General features: G+C 56.5%; 1 protein-coding gene across 4 annotated transcripts in view; it reads left to right on the forward strand.

Moving 5' to 3' along the window:
* CTTN (cortactin) overlaps nt 1-19,657 on the forward strand; it is a 33,173-nt gene that overhangs the window by 4,100 nt on the left and 9,416 nt on the right. For 2 of the 4 annotated variants that reach the window (XM_059067869.2, XM_067037808.1), the window contains exons 3-13: nt 2,225-2,311; nt 2,448-2,521; nt 4,538-4,667; nt 8,304-8,414; nt 9,465-9,519; nt 10,526-10,636; nt 12,812-12,922; nt 13,469-13,579; nt 14,328-14,438; nt 15,671-15,726; nt 19,388-19,457. In XM_059067869.2, the coding sequence (XP_058923852.1) occupies nt 2,225-2,311; nt 2,448-2,521; nt 4,538-4,667; nt 8,304-8,414; nt 9,465-9,519; nt 10,526-10,636; nt 12,812-12,922; nt 13,469-13,579; nt 14,328-14,438; nt 15,671-15,726; nt 19,388-19,457 (1,027 nt within the window). The remainder of the gene's footprint in view (nt 1-2,224; nt 2,312-2,447; nt 2,522-4,537; nt 4,668-8,303; nt 8,415-9,464; nt 9,520-10,525; nt 10,637-12,811; nt 12,923-13,468; nt 13,580-14,327; nt 14,439-15,670; nt 15,727-19,387; nt 19,458-19,657) is intronic. The other 2 variants (XM_059067867.2, XM_067037809.1) reach the window with 1 other exon arrangement.

Genomic DNA, 19,657 nt, shown 5'->3' on the forward strand with positions numbered 1-19,657 from the left:
CTTGTTTGAAAAATAAAGTCAATTTTCAGTGTTGCCTGTGGTCTAGGAAGTGGAGGGGATTCCGCAGAACTCTGGAGTGCAGGGCCTGGAGCATCTCTGTCCTGTCTGACCAGCCACCTGGCACCTTCTTCCTGTCCCTTGGTGGGCGGGGGAGGCAGCAGGCACGATGTTAGGGAGAGCCTGGAAATGCTCATCTGTGCACGAGTGAAGCCGGCTTCCAGAAAGGTGGGTGAAGAGTGAGCTCTGCTATCGTTAGCCCCAGGAGTCCGGAGAAGTCTCAGGCCGGGACATCGGCTTTCACCTTTGCCTTTGGGGGGAAGTGAGCCTTGCTGGAGAGCCCCGTCTTTTGTGTACCGTCTCCTCAGTGGTTGGAACTCTCTAGGCAGCTAGAGTACTGCAGGTGGGCAGCCCCTTCTCCAGGACAGTGTGGTGTCACGGGGCACACTTGGCTTGGGGAGTCAGAGGCTGAGGGCAGACCGTTTAGCTTCAGGCAGCTGTTTCTCCATCTGCGAATGGGCGCATTAGTTGTGCTGAACCTAGTCCGTCGGCTCTCGAAAATTGTGTCAAAAGCAGTTCACGTCTGGGAAATTCTTTTTTTTTTTTTAAAGAAACTATTTCTTGGTTAAGTTCTATGTTTTACTTTTTTTTTTTTTTTTGGTGGTACGTGGGCCTCTCACTGTTGTGGCCTCTCCCGCTGCGGAGCACAGGCTCCGGACGCGCAGGCTCAGCGGCCATGACTCATGGGCCCAGCTGCTCCGCGGCATGCGGGATCTTCCCGAACCGGGGCACGAACCCGTGTCCCCTGCATCGGCAGGTGGATTCTCAACCACTGCGCCACCAGGGAAGCCCTCTATGTTTTACTTTAATCTCAAAAGAAACTGGTCTTTTATTTATTTATTTATTTATCTTTGGCTGCGTTGGATCTTTGTTCCTGCGCGTGGGCTTTCTGTAGTTGCGGCACGTGGGCTCAGTAGTTGTGGCTCGTGGGCTCTAGAGCACAGGCTCAGTAGTTGTGGGGCACGGGCTCAGTTGCCCTGTGGCATGTGGGATCTTCCCGGACCAGGGCTTGAACCCATGTCCCCTGCATTGACAGGCGGATTCTTAATCACCAAGCCACCAGGGAAGTCCACGTCTGGGAAAGTGTTGCCATGCTTTGCCATACCTGGTCAGAGGGGAGCAAGGTTTGAAGTGGCCGTGAAGGGACATTGCTGGTCCTGTTCCACCTGGTGGCACATGATTCCCTGCCCAGGTGACATGGCGGGAGTTGCATCTGGGACTCTGAGAGCTCTGCACCCTGATTTGCCCCCGCCACCGCCTTGGACTTGTGACCCAGCAGAGCTGGCGGCGGGTGGTAGACCTGGACAGGGGAGTCTCAAGCTTGTGAAGGGCTCTCATCCAGTCTGGATTCTCAGTTGCTTCCTGGCCTATGTGAAATTTTATTAGTACTTTTGGGGAGAATGAATCCATTCTTCTCATACATAGTTTTCTTTTGAAACCCTTAACAGCTAGATTTTGCCTTTGCAGTTAGGAAAAGAACGATCTGGTTCAGTTGTGAAGCGGCATCATTGTTCTGTCCACTAGATAAAATACACAGAATTTCAGGACTCTACTGAGGAAGCAAGGTGGCCAGTCTTCAGAGCTGCCTAGTAGAGGACAGGTTGGCATTTATGTGCTATTTCCCCAAGTAGATGGCAAAGCAACACTTGAAATATTTATTGACTTGTCAGAGTCCGAGTTAAGAAAATCATTATTAGGTTTCCAGTAATTTCCAGATTTCCAATTTGAAGTTAAGATGGGTGCTTTTAAAAAACATTCTGATAAAATACAACAAAATTTAGCATTGGTGACATTTGGTGCATTCCCAGTGTTGGACAGTATCGTTGTCATGAGACTTAGTGGGAGAGGAAGATATTCCCAATGAGTGAAGTAAGTGCACACATGACTTTTTTATTTTCCAGAAAATTTCCTCACTTGAGTTGAAGCCAGGAGCATTTCTTATGTGTTTCTGATGCCGGTTGACAGCAGTATTAGAGCTAAAAAATGTTGCGTTTCTTTTGTTCCTATGGCTGTCACTCAGGCACGGGGATTATGAGTGACTATTTGAGCTGGTAGCCCCCCAGCCTGCCCTGTGCCCTCTAGGGTTTTGGGGTCCCAGGCAAAGGTGTCTGCGTCGGCCTCTGCACAGGGCTCTCCCAGGCCTCTAACTGTGGCGCTGCTCTTGCAGATGTGGAAAGCCTCGGCTGGCCACACTGTGTCGATCACCCAGGACGACGCGGGAGCTGACGACTGGGAAACCGACCCCGATTTCGTGGTACAAGTCACCAGTCTGCCTGCCTTTCACGTCTCCCGGAGTGGATTTCCCCAGGGTTTGGGCTTGGGTGAGCGGGTGGGTGGTCGTCTTACAATCCAGGCTGTGGGGTGCACGCATCATTTATTTTTCTTTTCAGAATGACGTAAGCGAAAAAGAGCAGCGATGGGGGGCCAAAACCGTCCAGGGGTCTGGGCACCAGGAACACATCAAGTAAGAGACTTTCTCAGTATTTGTGTGACAATGATGTTCTGAAAGATGAAGAGATAAGGCAGGGATAAGAGATAAGGTCATGGCTTCATATGGTGGAATCGCTTTTGTTTTGTGACTCGATTTTTTTTTTTCTAATTTTTTGCAGCATTATTCTTTTTATGTATGTATGTATGTATGTATGGTTTGGCTGCATTGGGTCTTCGTTGCTGCATGCTGTGACTTGATATTTATACAGTAGGTGAACGTAAGATCTGACGTATATATCTGTGTGTTTGTGTACGTACATATACGGACGTGCTCAGTAACTTAAAAATTCCCATTGCAAATGACTTTTGTGCTTCTGATTCTAGAGTCTGTTTTTCAATATTGAGGTTTTCATCAAGGAATACAGTTACCTAAGCTCTTCTCTCTGCTGATGGGAGGTTTCTAAAGCGTGAGATGTCTTTGAATACTTTAGACCATGAACACCTTTCTTTAATTGTTATTATTTTGTTAAACTTTTATTATTTTATTGTCATCAGTTGGATGCCATGAGCTGAATTCTAAGCATTGTGTTCTCATAAAAGCCTCAAATAGGAGAGCTACTTGAAGCGTGTCATTGTCTGACTCGGCACTGTCGAAACTGGCCGCCCCTGGGGCAGCTTGTTTTCCTGTTGGGAGGTGTAGATAAAGGGGCCTTTTAGAATGTGCTCAGTCTGTGCCGGCTTCAGAGTGTGTGCTCCCGTGCCCTGATTGTGAAGGTGTCCTCACGGACTGGTGACCCGCTTTGGTCATTGGCAGAGAGCTGGTCTTGCTTGGCCCTAGGATCTTTGCAGTAAAAGGAAGCTGTTCTTGGCTGAGAGACTCAGTAGATCGTCCCGAAAAGGAGGTGAAGTGTGCAGCTCGGGCGTTTTAGACGCCAGTGTTCCTCTCTCCCTGAGTCGCTGAGCCCACCCTCTCCCCACAAGCCCTTGAAGAAGGGCCTGGGACCGGCCGGAGGAGGTGGTGCTGGGGGCTGACTCGGGTCACCTGCTGTGGTGTTAGGCTGCCTTCTGACGTGATGTCGTCTGGGCCTCTCATCGCTTCTGGTCCCCGTGGCTTCAGAACATGTTGGGGAGGGTGGATTGGAGAAGAAAGGATCTCTCTCTCGTCAGGCAGCCTCCAGGTGGTTAGAGTTCAGAGAACACACAGGGACAGGACGGCTGTTGGTCCTTCCATGTTCTTGGGAGGCTGATCTTCCTCCCGTGCGCGTCAGGGGGTCGGGAGGTAGCCAGGCCTGGGTGGTTTTGTAGCCGAACTTCTGGGATTGTTGTCCAGATGTTGAGGTGTGGACGTGTTGTCCCTCGGGCAGAGAGGCGCCGGATCAGGTGGCTGTCGTGTTGCAGTGGGTCTCCCGACGGAGCCAGCTGCAGAGGCTTCCTGGCCTGCCCGGTTTGGGCCACATCATGTGATCTGTCCCACTGTTCCCAGTGTTTAAAGTAAAAATGGCGCTCACATTATAAATTCCGCGACCTTCTCACTTCACCTTGGAATGAAAATGTGGAGTGCACTAAGGAAAGAGCAACCGTCTAAGTGTTTTGCATCTCCGGGCTTCTGTCCTAGGGCTGCCTGGGGTGCTGGGCTGTTGACTCTGCTTTTCCCCTCTGCCTCTGGGGACGTTTACAGAACTAGCTCTCCCAAGTCAGGTGTCTGATAAACCCTGAGAAGCTTTTCCCCTTATGGGAGAAAGTCCACATTTCAGCACAGCTGTCAGTGGGGCGGCGGCGGAGGTGGGGGGGTTGGGATGACTCACTGTGAGTTCAGATTAGTTTCTTTTTTCTGTAAACTTGCATCTGACTCTGAGAACTGCTGAAGTTGGGGGACCAGCTGGTGGAACAGTAAAGCAAGCACAAGGGAGACAGGGATTGGGGAGCCACCGAGTAGTGAAACCTTGCAGATCTGCCGAGATGACACGTCCTGTCCTCGTCTGTCCTCCTGGAAAGCAAGGACGCACGTCTGTCTGACCGGTTTCTTCCTGTTTGATCTCTTCCCCCCAAGCATACACAAGCTGAGAGAGAATGTGTTTCAAGAACACCAGACCCTCAAGGAGAAGGAGCTTGAAACGGGACCCAAAGCCTCGCATGGCTACGGAGGGAAGTTTGGTGTGGAGCAGGACAGGATGGACAAAGTAAGTGCCCAGCCACGTTGTGCGGGGGTCCTGGCGTGCCTGGCCTCACCGTGGTCGGCAGGGTGGCCACCAGGAGCCTCTCCCTTAGGTGAGAAGGTGGGAGTCCACTTGTTGAGGACGGATTTGCCAGAAGTAATCCTCTCTCCATTGACCTTCCCTGCGAAGGGCTCCCGTTTTGGGAAGGTCTTTTAAGATGCTGAGTTGCTGGGGAGTGGGTGGTGTGTCGGGAGCCCCGGAGCGGGAGATCACGTTCTGCCAGAGGCCTCTCTGTGACCAGGACGGAGGCCTGGAAGCGGCCTGACCGCAGGTGTGGTCGTCACCGCAGCGGTTCAGCCTGTGGCCTGAACGCTACCCATGTGCAGACCGGAGCCGAGTCTGCGGGCCTTGTTTCGCGTCAGAGGTGGAAATTCAGCCACCAGGCGTGCTGACGTCCTTCCCACATTTAGGGAACTTCAGAGAGGACGCTGGCCCCTGGCGTTACGCCACTGCCCACCAGGCTGGGGGCAGGCAAGTCCAAGCAGGTGGAGACTGAAGCTGGTGACAATGCAGCGCCTTTGCTGGCACTCAGAGAAGGGGCTGGATCAGCTGGCGGGGCTGGTGTCCGTCCTGCAGAGAGGACGGTAGACCGTAGTGCACTTGCAGTGAAGCAGGTCTGCAGTCTTTAGATGTCCCCAGAGAGGTGGGTTTCCCAGGCTGGTAATGCGAGATGTCTGCCTTTATTCTGTGCAGAGGTATCAGCTGGGTCGGGTTCTGGGCTGTAATTCCACCCCTGTCGCCCTTGTGCCTGGATCGGACTCGGCATCTGCGCTGGGCCTGGAATGACACTGCTGTGTCACAGTGTGCCGTCTGAGCTCTGTCACCACGGAGTGGATACGTGGGGACCTGTGGGCACCCCAACCAAGCCAGGTCTGAAATGAGCCTGGAGACGGAGCCTATGAAGGGCAGGCTGCAGGAGAGAGACAGGGACGCCCCCAGTGGCCCCGTCACTCCCAGAGACATCTGGACAGCACGCAGGGGCGTGGGGAACAGAAACCGTCTTTGGATCCTAGAAAGTCTGGTGGCTTTTAGGAGCACAGACGGGCAAAATCCCCATGTTTTTCGGGCAATGAAAGCATCATGTAGGTAGAAGCCTTTCCCACCCAACAGAGTCCAGGCTCTCAGGGTTACGGGGATTGAAAGCAAAGAGACGTTCAGTATAAATCTGGGTCCCCAGCTCTGGCTCAGGAAAACCTGTTGGGGAAAACGTTGCAGCTGTATATCCAGGAAGCTCTGGATGAGGGCAGTGGAACAGTCGTTTTGGCTGCTGCTGGACTGCTCCGTGCCGGCTGAGCCTCACCCCCACGCCGGCACCTCCGGCCCAGGCCCCTCTGGTCCAGCAGGCTTTCCGCTGGCCCGCGGCTGCCTCTCCCCATGCTTTGTCTGTGCTGCCCTCCGTCAGCGTCACTCCTGCATCGTGCTGTCCTTGCCGTCGAGGCCTGGATGAGCTGTGCTCGCCTCGTGCTGGGCCCGGCACCGTGAAGGCGCTCAGCGGACGGTGTGTGAGTGCCTGGAGCCGTGTGTTAACGGCACCCGGACGGCTCTCACTGCAGCCGGGCGGTTCCCCTCGGGTGGATCCAGCGGGGGCGCCGCGGTCGGCGGGTGCTTCCCCCCCCCCACGCCTCCCTGCACACCTGGCAGCTCACGGGAGCACCACCGGACCAGCCTGTCATCAGAAATCATTAAGGTTCCAAACCGAAACAAATAACCCTGAAGTTATTTGTAACTTGTCCTTTCCAGAAATTGAAAAAAAGCCCTGAGATCTGCGTGTTGAGACTGTGTGATAGAGACTTCCAGAAAAAAACACATCTTGGGCAGGCACCTACTTGTGAGAGGATTGTGGACTGGGAAGGTGCAGCAGCCATCGGGATCCCATCTGCGCTGTGGTCTGAGCATCTCGCACGCCTCTTTCGGGGCTCAGAGGGCTGTGGTCCATGATGCAGGTTTCGTTCCTTGCCAGGCACATCTCGGAACCAGTTACATTCCTGCTTTTGGCAGCGCTCTGCCCGGTGCTGACGGTTCAATAATAAATACGGTCTTGTCAACGTAAGATCAAGGGCAATTTGAGGGATAAATCTGTTTGATCAAAAAGTTGGAAAAATTAATAAGCGGTCACTGGCCATATTTTTAGAGCCGTGTCCTTATAACTTCTTTGTGATGAAGAATCAAGTTGGGGATCCTCTCTGTGTGCCGCTGCCTCCGTGCTACTCTGCCAGCGTTCTCTGGGTGAGACCCCGGAAGCTGCGGGTGGGTGGTCTCTGCCGCAGAGGTTTTCTGAGGCTGCGGTGCCGTGGATCTGCTGTTAGCTACGGGCGTCGGAACCAACCCGCACAGGAGAGAAAGTAACAGCTCCGAACTTTAAAGTAGAGCCTGCTTTGCTCCCCGGGCTGTGGAAAGAATGCGCAGTCTGAGTGGCCTGCAGAGCTGTCAGGTGTGGTGGCGACTCTGCAGTGGTTGGGTCCCAAACCCAGCTGCTGAGGTTCTAGATAAACAGGAAGGGGGTCCACGGGGTGCTAGCGGCTCCCTCACTGTAGCAGGGGCCCTAGGCGGGTGGCTCACTGGAGTAATAGTTAACCCGGGTTTAGGAGTACCTTCTCGCCCCGCGCTGGGTCACGTGGCAGGCATGCGTCCCGTGTCCTCGATGTCCGCCAAGGGCTCCGTGACACCCCTGTCCATTCTGCTGAGGGAGCCTGGGATCCTGGTGCCGAGCACCGAGGGTCAGGGGCCTGGGAGGCTGGAGCAGGACGGGGCCGCTCAGAATCTGGGGAGTGTTTTCAGCCTCACGGCCACCATGGAATCTCAGGCAGTTCCCGAACTAGCTGCGTTGTCGAGACACAGAGGCAGCCGTAGACGTTCTGTGAGTGCATAGAGGTGGTATGTTCCAAAAAGCTTTATTTACAAAAAGCCTCAGTGCTGGGCGTGGGTCCTGGGCCACGGTTTGCTGACCCCACCGTGGGGAACGCTGTGGAAACCCCGGGGTGGACTGCTTGTTCGGCACGTGACCCTGAGAGGATGCCACCAGACTCCCGTCCTGTGGGGCTGATGGTGTGCTGACGGGCCCGCTCCACGCCCGGACAGGCTGGGCGCACGGTGGCTCTTGACTCTGAGCACGGAGTGTGACCCCAGCGCCCCTGTCTGTGTCTCGATTTGTTAGCAGAATGCACGTTGTGTCCTGATTCCTGGGCCCTCTGGCGTGAAAATGTCCCGTTTGAGTGGGGTGATGGTTGCCAGCGGTCTTCCCGGAACTGGACCTCGGGAGTCCTGTTGCAGGCTCCTGGCTCTGCGGTTTCCAGATGGGGCCTGGCCTCCTGGTTCTTCACGCCCAGTCATGTCAGAAGCCCCCCTTGTGGCCGGGCTTCTTGGGCAGCTTCTGGGGAGGCCGATACTGAGAGAGTTCGGGGAACACCTGACCGGTGGCCATGGCTTGCGATGCCCTCTGGGAGGCAGCTCCCCCCAGGCTAACTTCCACGTTGACTGGTTTCAATTAGGGTCACCCACGCTGACCACAGGTGCGGCTGCCCCCTTAGACCCTGCCTGGGGGGCGGGCAATGTGGCGATACCGGCGGGCGTCTGACACTTTATTTTTGCAATCTGTTCCAGTCAGCTGTCGGCCATGAGTATCAGTCGAAGCTTTCCAAGCACTGCTCGCAGGTCGACTCCGTCCGGGGGTTTGGAGGCAAGTTTGGTGTCCAGGTGGACAGAGTTGATCAGGTGAGTGAAGCATCCTGGGCAGCTGGTGCCCGGGGAGGGCAAGGTAGCCAGTCCTCGTAGGTCAGAGCCCACCGCCAGGTGTGTGTGCTCCGGGCCTCTTGACTCCGTGGGACTGCAGGGTGGGCGTCCTGACCACAGGGCTCACAGGGCCCCCCTTTCCAGTTGCTTTGAGATGATTGGCTCTTTAAGAGGCGAGAGCAGGAACTTCCTTGGCGGCCCAGTGGTCAGGACTCCGTACTCTCACTGCCAGGGGCCCGGGTTCGATCCCTGGTCGGGGAACGAGGATCCCACAGGCCATGCAGCCAGACAAACAAACGAACAAGAGGACAGTCAAGTGTAAGGGTTTTTTTTTTTTTACTGATTGCTGTAGAAACCCCCATGTTGGTATCTACTCATTGGATGACCCTGGGACAGCCTTAGATTTGTCCAGGGATGCCAGCGGGGGCTGTTTCACTGTCCCTGCCTGGATGTCACTGTGACAGGGATCCCCCAAGGGTGTTCAGAGCCGACTGGCAGAGCGCCTCCCGCTTGCCACGCCGTGCTGAGCGTCCGGATGCCGCTCCGCCGTTCTCGAGTCCCCGGCTCAGGGCCGTCAGCCCCTTTGTTTTGTGCCGTAGCATTGAGAGCCCGGGCTTGGGGGTCAGGCCTGGCTGTGTGTGGCCGCGGCCCTGCGCTTCCCCTTACCCCGGGCTGCGTGCATGGTGCCGCCTCAGTGCCGGGCCTGTTCCTGCTGTTCGTGTGGCTCTTGGGGAGCCCATTTGAGAAGCGGGCTGATGGGAGTCGGCCCAGGTCGGTGTCCTGTGGCTGAGTTCGCTCCGCGGGTGTTGGCCCTCTGGGGGCAGGTGGGGAGGGAGAGGCCGCTACGCTCGCAGCTTGGCCCGGGCAGCCCCCGGGTTTCATGGGTAGGAATTCAAAACAGCAGGGCTTTGGGTGTTAATGGCTTAGGAAATCAAAGATGCAAAGATAACATGGTTCATGTTTTTAAAAATGTCCTATGCATCGTGGATCCAGGCATTTAAAACTGCATTTCCCTTTTCTCTGTGACTGCAGTCTGCTGTGGGCTTTGAGTACCAGGGGAAAACTGAGAAACACGCCTCGCAGAAAGGTGAGATGTGAAAGACGGCGGTGATGGGAAGGCAGCCCTGCCTGCTTTTGAAGGGCAGGAGCACGTTGTCACTCCCTGGGGGCCTCTCCCTGGGGGCAGGGGTGTCGCCATGGGCAGTTCACTCCCTGGGGGCCTCTCCCTGGGGGCAGGGGTGTCGCCATGGGCAGTTCGCCCTTCGGGTGTATGGTCTTCTGGGTGTGGTGTGATAGTGGGGTCTCTGCCACGCAGCCCACGAAGCGCTGGCATCTCGTGTCCCTGTGCCATGTCCCATGTGGCAGCAGAAGCTGCTTCCCCTCATCCGAGCAGCGTTGCCCCCGAACAGTTCCCTCTCTAACTTGGTTGGCAAAACTAACTTTTCCCCTGAGGATGGAAACAGAGCCGTTAAATTACCGATGTTTTCAGCATGTACGTGCGCCTTTCACACGGCGTAGGCTAATCTTTATGAGGGAGTGCTCCCTGGTAAAGCCTTTTGTAAACGAAAGCCTATGGGATCCTCATTCCCTGACCAGGGATCAAACCTGTGCCCCCTGCAGTGGACGCATGGAGTCTCGAACACTGGGCCGCCGGGCAAGTCCCTTGAGGTGTTTTTTGCAAAAGCTTGTTTACTTTTGCCTCTTGCGGGTCATCCGATGACCCAGGGAAGTAGCTCGGCCTGGGAGCGCTCTAGGCCCCGCAGGTCCACCCAGCCCACCTGGCTCGATGTGTTGGAGGGGTCGGGTCTTTTCTAGAAAGAGCCGTGCAGCTGCGTAGCTGTCTTTATACACTGACCTTTACTTGAACGGTTACTTCCCAAAGTGGGCCTGCAGCTCACCTCTGCCCTCCAGCAGTCGAAAGGGACCAGACTTGCAGGGGCACATAGACGCGTCCAGCGTCACCCGTGTGTGACAGCGGGTAGCTTGCTGTACATTTTAAGTTGTGTGCTTGACCTCCTGGTGAGTCTTGCTTTGTTTAACCAAGGTGGCACTTGGCCCAACGCACTTCCCTGACCACTGCCCTGTCTCCCCAGACTACTCGAGCGGTTTTGGTGGCAAGTACGGTGTGCAGTCTGACCGCGTGGACAAGAGCGCGGTGGGCTTCGACTACCAGAGCAAGACGGAGAAGCACGAGTCACAGAGAGGTGGGCCACAGCGGCGCCCTGCTGCCCGTCAGGCACCCCGGGCCCCGTCGCTTCTCATGCACTCACCGACACACACCCAGGGAACCCTGATGCAAATCGGTTTATGTTATATTTATATAATTTTTCTGATTTAAAGTGTTTGGTTGTCCCTGTTACTTTCTGGATGGTGTAGGTGGTTTGTCGTAGTTTCTTTTCTTTAAAGATTTATTTATTTATCCATTTTGTTTATTTTTGGTTGCGTCAGGTCTTAGTTGTGGCACGTGAGCTCTTCGTTGTGGCGCATGGGTTTTCTCTTCTCTAGATGTGGCACGCAGGCTCCTAGAGCCCGTGGGCTCTGTAGTTTGCGGCACGCGGACTCTCTAGTTGAGGCATGCGAGCTTAGTTGACTCGCGGCATGTGGGATCTTAGCTCCCTGACCGGGGATTGAACCCACGTCCCCTGCATTGTAAGGCAGATTCTTTACCACTGGACCAGCAACGAAGTCGCGGTTTGTCATAATTTTGATGACTGCTGAGTCCTCTGTTCCGTGGTCCACTCTGTTCCTCTCTGGAATGTGGAATTTAGGTTATTTCCAAGTTTTGATGTTAAAAATTGCCTGCAGGGACTTCCTTGGTGGAGTGGTTAAGAATCTGCCTGCCAATGCAGGGGACATGGGTTCGAGCGCTGGTCCGGGAAGATCCCACATGCCACGGAGCAGCTAAACCTGTGTGCTACAGCTACTGAGCCTGCGCTCTAGAGCCCACGAGGCACAACTACTGAGCCCGCGTGCCTAGAGCCCGTGCCCTGCAACAAGAGAAGCCACTGCAAGGAGAAGCCCGCACACTGCAATGAAGAGTAGCCCCTGCTCACCGCAACTAGAGAAAGCCTGCACACAGCAACAAAGACCCAACACAGCTGAAAGTAAATTCATTACAAAAAAAAAAAAATTGACTGCAGTGAATATTCTGTTATATATGTAAGTGATTATTTAGAAGAATAAATCCCTAGCAGTGGAGTTGCTGGATCAAAAGACGTTGAATTTAAAATTTTGGTAGGGCCTTCTAGATTGTCCTTAGAAGCCATCCTGACTTTCCCTTCACTGTGATGTACCCTGTAAGTGATCAGTTACGGCCCTCTGCCTGCTGAGGTGTGTGTTTATGGAGCTTGACTTAAGGATTCAACCCCCGCTGCAGAGCTCCTGACCTGTTGGTGGTTCTGCATTGTTTGTTTTGTTTGGCCTGCACATGTAAATTATTTGAATAATGGCCACAGCGTATAAACTGAGAGCTCACGTACTTTTTAAAACCCCATATTTTTTTAAGAAACAAAAATGAAAGCCATCACGGGAAACCCCACTGGCTTGGCATTTCCCCAAGGGGATGGCCTTTGGGCCGGAGGGGCTCCTGTTTGCTGAGGGCATCGCTTCCCTTACACCTGGCAGGGCCTGCCTGCCCTGAGGCCACTGGGCCTGCTACATGGGGTTCCTTTAAACTCTGCCTTCTCTCTCTGCTAGGCACACACCTGTACCCCTTTGCCCCGCATGCCCGCTGCCAGCCAGCACCTGCTGTTGGAGCCTGTTCATTTTTACCAGATTTTCTCCCCGAGATGCCCTTGAAGAAGAATAAATATGCCTTTGGGCAGTTGTGGAGCAGAGGCCAGAGTGCCAGGAGCAGCCCTAGGCGTTCCCGGAAGGGATTTGATCTCTGCGTGTGTTCTACTCTGTTAATGTGTCCGTGATGAAGTCGTGCCTTAGTGTAAAGATAGCTATTTAGTATAATAATAACTTAGCTTTGAGTTGAACTGACGTTTCTGGAAGGTAGTCTGTGTTTATCCTGTTCCTTTGGCGGCGCCCCCGGCACAGCTCTGCTGGCTCTGGTGACCCTCCAAAAGCTTGCTCCTGTGGCCCATCCTGAGTTCAGAAACTGTCAACTGTTGCCTCGTGCTGTCCTTTGGGCTGAAGGAGACGTGCTGCAATTGTTTGTCTGCTCTATTTGCTGCTCTTCATAGTTCCATCATTACGTACAAATAGTATTTTTACATGTTTCTTATGTAAGTGACCTTAGAGTGAGCCTCAGAGATTTTAGGTTTGTTTTTTTAAATTGAGTGATAAAAATACTTCCTTAAAGACTGCTAAAATCCACAGCGTGCTTGCTGATCTTGTGACTGGTTTATGAATGGTACTTTTCTTATTTTCAGATTACTCCAAAGGTTTTGGTGGCAAGTATGGTATCGACAAGGACAAGGTGGATAAGAGCGCGGTCGGCTTTGAGTATCAAGGCAAAACCGAGAAGCACGAGTCCCAGAAAGGTGGCTGCAGTTTTACCTTGTTGTCCAGCTAGCAGCTATTCACGTGATAGGTGAAAACCAGAACAGAAATGGGAAAACAGAACGTAACCGGGAACCCTTAGGGTGTATGTCTCTTTCTGCTAAACATTGAACTTTGAAACAGCAAATCCAAAAACAGAGCTGTTAACTAAGAAATCCAGTCCTTAGACCTCTTTTAGCTTGAACGCTGCAGCGGCGTGGCTTGTAGCAGGGGCCACGTGTTGCACGTCTGTGTAAGTGGTGAGACCCAATGGTGCGTCAGTGCTGTGACACTGCATGCCTTGGGGGTTCCTGTAGGGGGGTCCCGTCAGTGTTTATCCACCGTACCGAGATGGTAGATGAGGTTATTTTCCCGACACACTGCGAGGTGGTCTGCTTAATGAATGTCACCTGAAGTTTCACCAAAGGTCAGGAAGAGAAAGGATGGTTAGTGAATTGTGTATGTTGAACTTCATGGAAAACCTGCTTTCTCCCCGTTACGCAGGCTGCCCATTAATGCTCGATTATGGCCTTTTATTGTCCACGCAGACTACGTGAAAGGCTTTGGAGGGAAGTTCGGTGTGCAGACAGACAGACAGGACAAGTGTGCCCTTGGCTGGGATCACCAGGAGAAGCTGCATCTGCACGAATCCCAAAAAGGTACGGTCATGCTGACTGCTCGTCCACGAGGTCCTTCGAGAAGTTCATTTCTGTTTACAGGCCCACGTGTGCCTGGCCTCACGGTACTTGTGTCGCAGTGCTGTCCTGTCGTCAGTGGGGGAGGGGGTCCTTTGTCCCCATGGCTTTGGAAGGACCCCTCCACCTGTAGTGATTCCCCCTTCCCCCTTGGGGGGCTGTGGTTGGGCGGGGCAGGGCGCCTGTGCTTGCCCGGGCCCTGAAGCCCCAGCTGCTGCGGCAGTGTTCCCGAGGGGCTGCTGCCTCCGCTCCGGGCGGCCACAGGAGCGGCACGGAGGTCCCAGCCCGAGAGGCGCCCCGTCCCTGGGAGCGTGGCCCCCGGGGCCCCGGGCTCGCAGCCAGCACGGTGGGGAGTGGGGCTGCCACGCAGCTGTGGGGTGGGCCGTGTGTGTAACGTGTCTCTTTCTTCAAGTGAGCAGAGACGCGTGCTCTTGTCTGCAGCGTGGGCAGAGAGAGTCCCGGAGCACGGAGCGGCTTTTCCGAATCGGCTCAAATACAGTTGCTAACCTGCTTTCGGGCCTGGGCTGCGTGTTCAGACGTTGTTTGTCCTTTAACCTTTTGAGCCCGTCGTGACTGTTGGTGAGACTGGGAGCCGGCTGTGTCGTCCCCGAGCTCGGCGCAGCCCTTGCTTCATCCAGGCGACGTGTTTGAGTCTAACCAAACTTGTGTTTCCTCTCGGTTGTTTTCTCCACTGTCACCTGTGGATTTTCAGATTATAAGACCGGTTTCGGAGGCAGATTTGGTGTTCAGTCCGAGAGGCAGGACCCCTGTGCTGTGGGCTTTGATTACAAGGAGAGACTGGCCAAGCACGAGTCCCAGCAAGGCACAGTTGCTCCCCGGTTCCCCCTAGCCCCGCCCAGTGCCGCCACTTCTAGCACAGACTTCAGGGCTCAGCCTCCGAGTCACCCGCTGTCACCTGCAGGGGCTTCCAGCCCAGTGCTGTGCCGGAGCGGAATTCACTCGCACCCTTTCTTCCCTGTTGACTTTGTTCTCTCCCGTGACCGTTGGGGTGTGTGTCTGGTCAAAGGTGGCATGAGGTGCAGGTCACTCTAACCCCGTGACGTGCCTTGCCCCTGGACTGGGCCGTCTCTGGTCTCGCGGTGGCCTTCCGCAGCAGCGCTTGCTGTTGCCGGGACTCTTGTGAGTGTTGAGGAGGCCGCCTCCCTGCCTCCGAGACCAGGAGAAACGTGTCTGGTTCAGCCCGATCTCTGGTCTTGGATCAGGGGCATGGGGCAGGCATGTCCACGTGGTTTCTGTGTCTCATTTGTGGTGGTGGTTTTTTGGTTTTTGCTAGTTTTTTTGATGACACCATCTACGTGTGACTCCTTCACACAGAGCCAGACAGTACGTACGCAAAGCTGGAACTCGACAGGTTTCTGGGTGCATATATTGGGAGTCCAGATGGCAAACATGCTTTTGCTCAGAGCAGCTATCTAATGTCTGTCAAAAGTCAGGCTTGGTCATTAGGACCGGGAGCCACAGTTGGCAAAGAGTCGTGTCCTCATTTTACGGGGCCGAGTTTAGGCGCTCAGCCCCAGTGTTCAGGGAGAGAATCACCTCAGGCTGACCCGGCAGACCGCATGGACGTGGCGTTGATACCGAATGGCACTGTGAGTGTCACGTAGACCTGTGTTGCTGCAACATAAGTATTTGGCTGGTAGAAGTTCTGGGAAACTTTCTTTAAAAAGCAAGAGAAAAAAAATAAGTAAAACAAGAGAATTCCTGCACTTGAGCCTCTTTTTAGCGCTCAGTAGAGCAGGAGCGCAGAGCAGAGGCTGTGCTAGGAGGTGGCGCCCTGCCTGCCACCCTCCCCCCTGCGCCCCGGGAGCACGCGGGGGGCACGCCACACCTCTTTGCTGCCTCTCACCTGCTTGCTACTGAGCGCCACGCAGGGAAGCCCGACTCGCCTCGCAGGCAAAGGCTCATCGTTCCGTGTTCTCGTTCTGTTGCTCGGGGCGCGTTTTCTCGGCTCTTCCCGCACCTGTTTGCATGCGCCTGCTGCCGGCAGCTGGCGGGCCTCAGCCCGGGACTAAGTGCCGTGCTGTCACATTGCAGACTACTCCAGAGGCTTCGGTGGGAAATACGGGGTGCAGAAGGACCGGATGGATAAGGTGAGTGCTTCACGTCCGGGGCTCGGTGTTTTCTGCTGAGAGGGTCAGGCATCTGACACTCTCGGCGGGCCGATGGCTGTTCCCCGGGTGGTCTCTGGTCTCTGGTGGGCGCCTGGCACGTGTTTGCAGAAGCGCGAACGTTTCAGGCAGGTGTGTGTCAGCACCGCAGTGGTGCCAGTAGCTGACACGCATGCTGGGCTTTGTCTCCGTGTCACGGGTGTCCTCTCCTGGGCCCCTCGAGGCCACGCTGTGAGGCAGTTGCTGTCCCTGTCAGGTTTTAGGGCAGGGTGGGGTCCCTGGCCAGGCAGGCGTAGCGCTGGGCCGCCGTCGCGAACGCCTCTGGGACACATGGCTGTGATCGTCCTTAGCAGTGAACCCAGCTGGAACCCGAGCTCTTTGGTCACGCTGGCCGTGTCGCGGGGCCTGCCGTCTTGGGGAAGGCGGATCCGGAAGGTGCGTGTCGTTGCAGGGAGTCCCCGCGGCGTCTGCCCCAAGCCAGAGGCAGGGGGACATGGCCGCACGGCTCCACGCTCCGCTCTCCCAGGGGTGCCCTTGTCCAGCTGGTCCCTCCTGCTTGGTTTCGGAGTCTCAGCGCGTCAGGTGGTTGGGTTTCTGGCCTAAATTCCAGCCGCGTCAGAGGAGCAGACCCACGAGCCCAAGGAATGGTCCTCGCCGGGGACCGGGCGTGGCCTGTTTCTGTTGGTTCAGCCGGACCGAGGTTGAGGCCGCCCTGCCCGGTCGGGCGTCTGGGAGCCAGGGCCGGTCCCCGTGGAGTTCCCCTTCCATCGGGCTCCCAGCTGACCCCTTGGGGACCCCGTCACGTGACCGCGTGTGGGCCCCAGGAGCAAGCGGCAGGGCACAGGGCTCTGACCGCGGCGCTGGGAGTGTCCTGAGGGGCGAGAGTCTGAGCTCGGCTTTGCAGGTGGTGCGAGCTCACCAGGGAGGACGGGGCCAGTGTGTGTGGGCGTGGGGACAGGGACACCGAGGACCTTGCCGGCCTGGGGCAGGCGTTGTCGCAGATACAGAAGGTCTGAGGGAAGCCAGGCGGGGCCCGCTGCGGGGGTGGGGGCGAGTGGCTGGTCACGACCCGCTTCAGGGAGCCCTGCGGACCCCCGGTGAGGTTCTGTGTTTCGTCTGATGGGTTCTGGGCGGCCCTGCAAGGGTTTGACAGGCAAATGACGTGAATAGGACGTGCACCGAGCAGCCCCCCTGCCTCGGAGTGGAGAGTGGATCGCGGGGGAGGCCGCAAGCCTGTGGCCCCAGTTAGGAGGTGGCGTCAGCGCTTTGATCGGGGTGCTTCTGGCTCGGGCTGGGGATGGCGGCGGAGGGGGAGACGTACTTCCTTGAGCCAGCGTGGGTGCCGAAGCCCCAGCGTTTAAGGGGTGAGGAAGAGGGCCTCCCAGGTGGATGGTGGGGCCGTCTGCTGAGCTCAGGAACTCCGGGGGAGGGGAAGGGCTGGGTGGGATGAGTTCCCCGTTGGCACGTCTGGTTGGGCTGCCAGGCGGCGCAGGTAGTTCGGATGGAGGGGGTGGGGGGAGTGCCTGCAGACGGAGGTGGAGTTGGGGAGCCTGCAGAGTGGCGAGGGGGCCACGGGCCACGCCTGTGGGATGGCAGCAGGCAGGCTGGTCAGAGGAGACTGGGCAGGGCACCTGGCGAGGTGCGGGGAGCCCACAGGGTCCACTGGTGCTGGTCTGAGGGTGGAGAGTTGCGAGAAGGGGGGAGGGGCCGTCTCTGCCCCAGGCGCTGCTGGCACGTCCTGTCTGGGCGTGGCCACCACAGAGGAGGGGTCTGGGCTGTGGGAGGGAGGGAGCCGTGGCGTTGGCACATTCGGGCCATGATCGGGTAGAGCTGGGCACTGGTCAGCCTAGGAGATGGTTCTGTTTTAAGGTGGGAGGAGCCCAGGCCACAGACAGGGAGGTGTGGGGAGAGCCTGGGGCGTGCGGGGGAGCGCGGGGTGCCCCTGCGGCCAGCTGGTGGTCTGTGCTGTGCGCTTGGGAAGCCCGGGGCTTAGAAGGGTGAGGCACCTGCCCAGTTCTCAGCCTTCCCTGGGGACGGGTGGCGCAGGGACTCAGGTCTGACGTAGTCCCCGTGGGTGGTGGGAACAGGTGAGAGGTTCCTGGCAGGTGAGTCCCAGGAGAGGCCGAGGCCTTGAGTCGGTCACGCTGGACTGTGAGGAGTGGGGAGCTGGGTCCGGGTGGAGGAGGGTGGCCAGCAGGAGAGGGGAAGGCCGTAGTCGGCGGGCGGGTCTTGGTGACGGGGGTGCAGTGTGGTGGGGACCCCGCAGCTGGAAACGAGAAGCTTGGGGTCGTGGTGTTTGCCGGAAGCCTGTGGGTGAAGACAGAGAGGAGGCTCTGAGCGTCGTGCTGGAGAGCCGGCCGGATGGGCCGGGCAGCGGGTGTGCAGGAGCCACGGCCCGGAAGCTGGGAGGGCGCTGACCCCTTCCCTGCTGAGGCCGCAGGGCAGGCAGGAACCTCGTGGGAGAGCCGGTGGGGGCGGGGCCTTAGAGGTTTTTCTGGAAAGAGATGGGGAGGTTTGGGGAGCAGAGGAGGCGGGTGGTCTGGGGCAGCCGAGCAGCTGCCCCAGAGATGGAGGAGGAGGAGGGAGGAGAAGGGGGCTTTGGCGGGAGGGTCAGGGCCGGCCCCCAGGCGTGCCGACCGGAGCCCTGTGGGTCACTGCCGCCCTCGTGGAGCGGCCTGTGCCTGAACTTGGCGTGGGGCGTGCACGCCTCTCAGGGCTGCTGCTCGCGCGCGGCCTCAGGCGTCAGCGAGTCACAGGCTTCCTTCCACGCATCCTTTCTCCCGGTTTCCTGTGTCAGGAAAGCAGTGACCATCCTGAGCCCCCGGCGAGTTTCCCTGGGAGGCGTTTGTGCCCAGTGGCCAGTGGTTCCCTGAGCTGTCAGTCCGCGCCCGTGTCAGCCTTTACGCGGACGGTCGTCGCTGTCCCTTTAGTCTCACAGAGTTGGGTCCCTACAGAACCAAGGTAGAGTCGCGCTCACTGGGAGAGGTGGACGATCGGGGGGCCTTTGTACGTCCCAGGGTCCTCTCCCAGCGCAGCAGAGGTTTCTGGGCTCTCCTGCAAATTCCGTCTGTGGCGAGAGCTTGGGAGGAACACGTGCTTGGTTTATGGTCGTGAAATGGAGGCACGTGGTAGGGTTTTTGGTTTTTCTGCTTTTTTGAGCAGTTTGCTCAAATTTGAGAGGAAGGTGCAGAGATTTCCCCTATACTCCCTACCTCCCCTCCCCCACTCAGTGGTCCATTTGTTACGATCTGTGAATGTACGTTGAGCCTACATCATAGGCACCCAACGCTGAGGTCGACTTTAGGGTTCTCTCCTGGGATCGTACATTCTGTGGGTTTGCACAGGCGTGTAGTGACTCGTATCTACCACTGCCGATTCCTACACAGTACTTTCACTGCCCTGAACATCTTGGCCCTGCCCATTCACCCCCCCGCCCCCTCATACGTGTGTTTCTTCTCTGACACTGACCCCAGCCAGTGTGTTATCAACACACTTTTCACGGCTCTGTTAATGTGCAGAACAGGTGGATATGAAATCTTTGGGCTCTCTGGTTGGTTCTTTGGGAAGATCTGGGGCAGGCCTTTGTGCAGGGAGAGGAAAGGAAGAAAGAAAAATGCGTTCCTGATCTCCCCTTTCTTGGTAGAACGCTTCCACCTTTGAGGACGTTGCCACGGTGGCCTCCACTTATCAGAAGACTGTCCCTGTCGAAGCAGGTAAGTCCTAGCAGACCCCCTGGCAGCACCGTGGTTTTTCCCGGGAGAAATTCCACGCTGTTTGGCGTCCCCAGGACAATGCCAAGGGGGAAAGGAGAGTCGGCGGGAGCAGAGGAAGCATTAACGGAGACCGCAGTTGATCTGTGTATTTTGGGGAAGGCAGTTGATTACCCATTTGATGCTGTTTGTTCCTGCAGAGG

This window comes from Kogia breviceps, chromosome 7 (assembly GCF_026419965.1).
Source record: "Kogia breviceps isolate mKogBre1 chromosome 7, mKogBre1 haplotype 1, whole genome shotgun sequence".
Classification (NCBI taxonomy): domain Eukaryota; kingdom Metazoa; phylum Chordata; class Mammalia; order Artiodactyla; family Physeteridae; genus Kogia; species Kogia breviceps.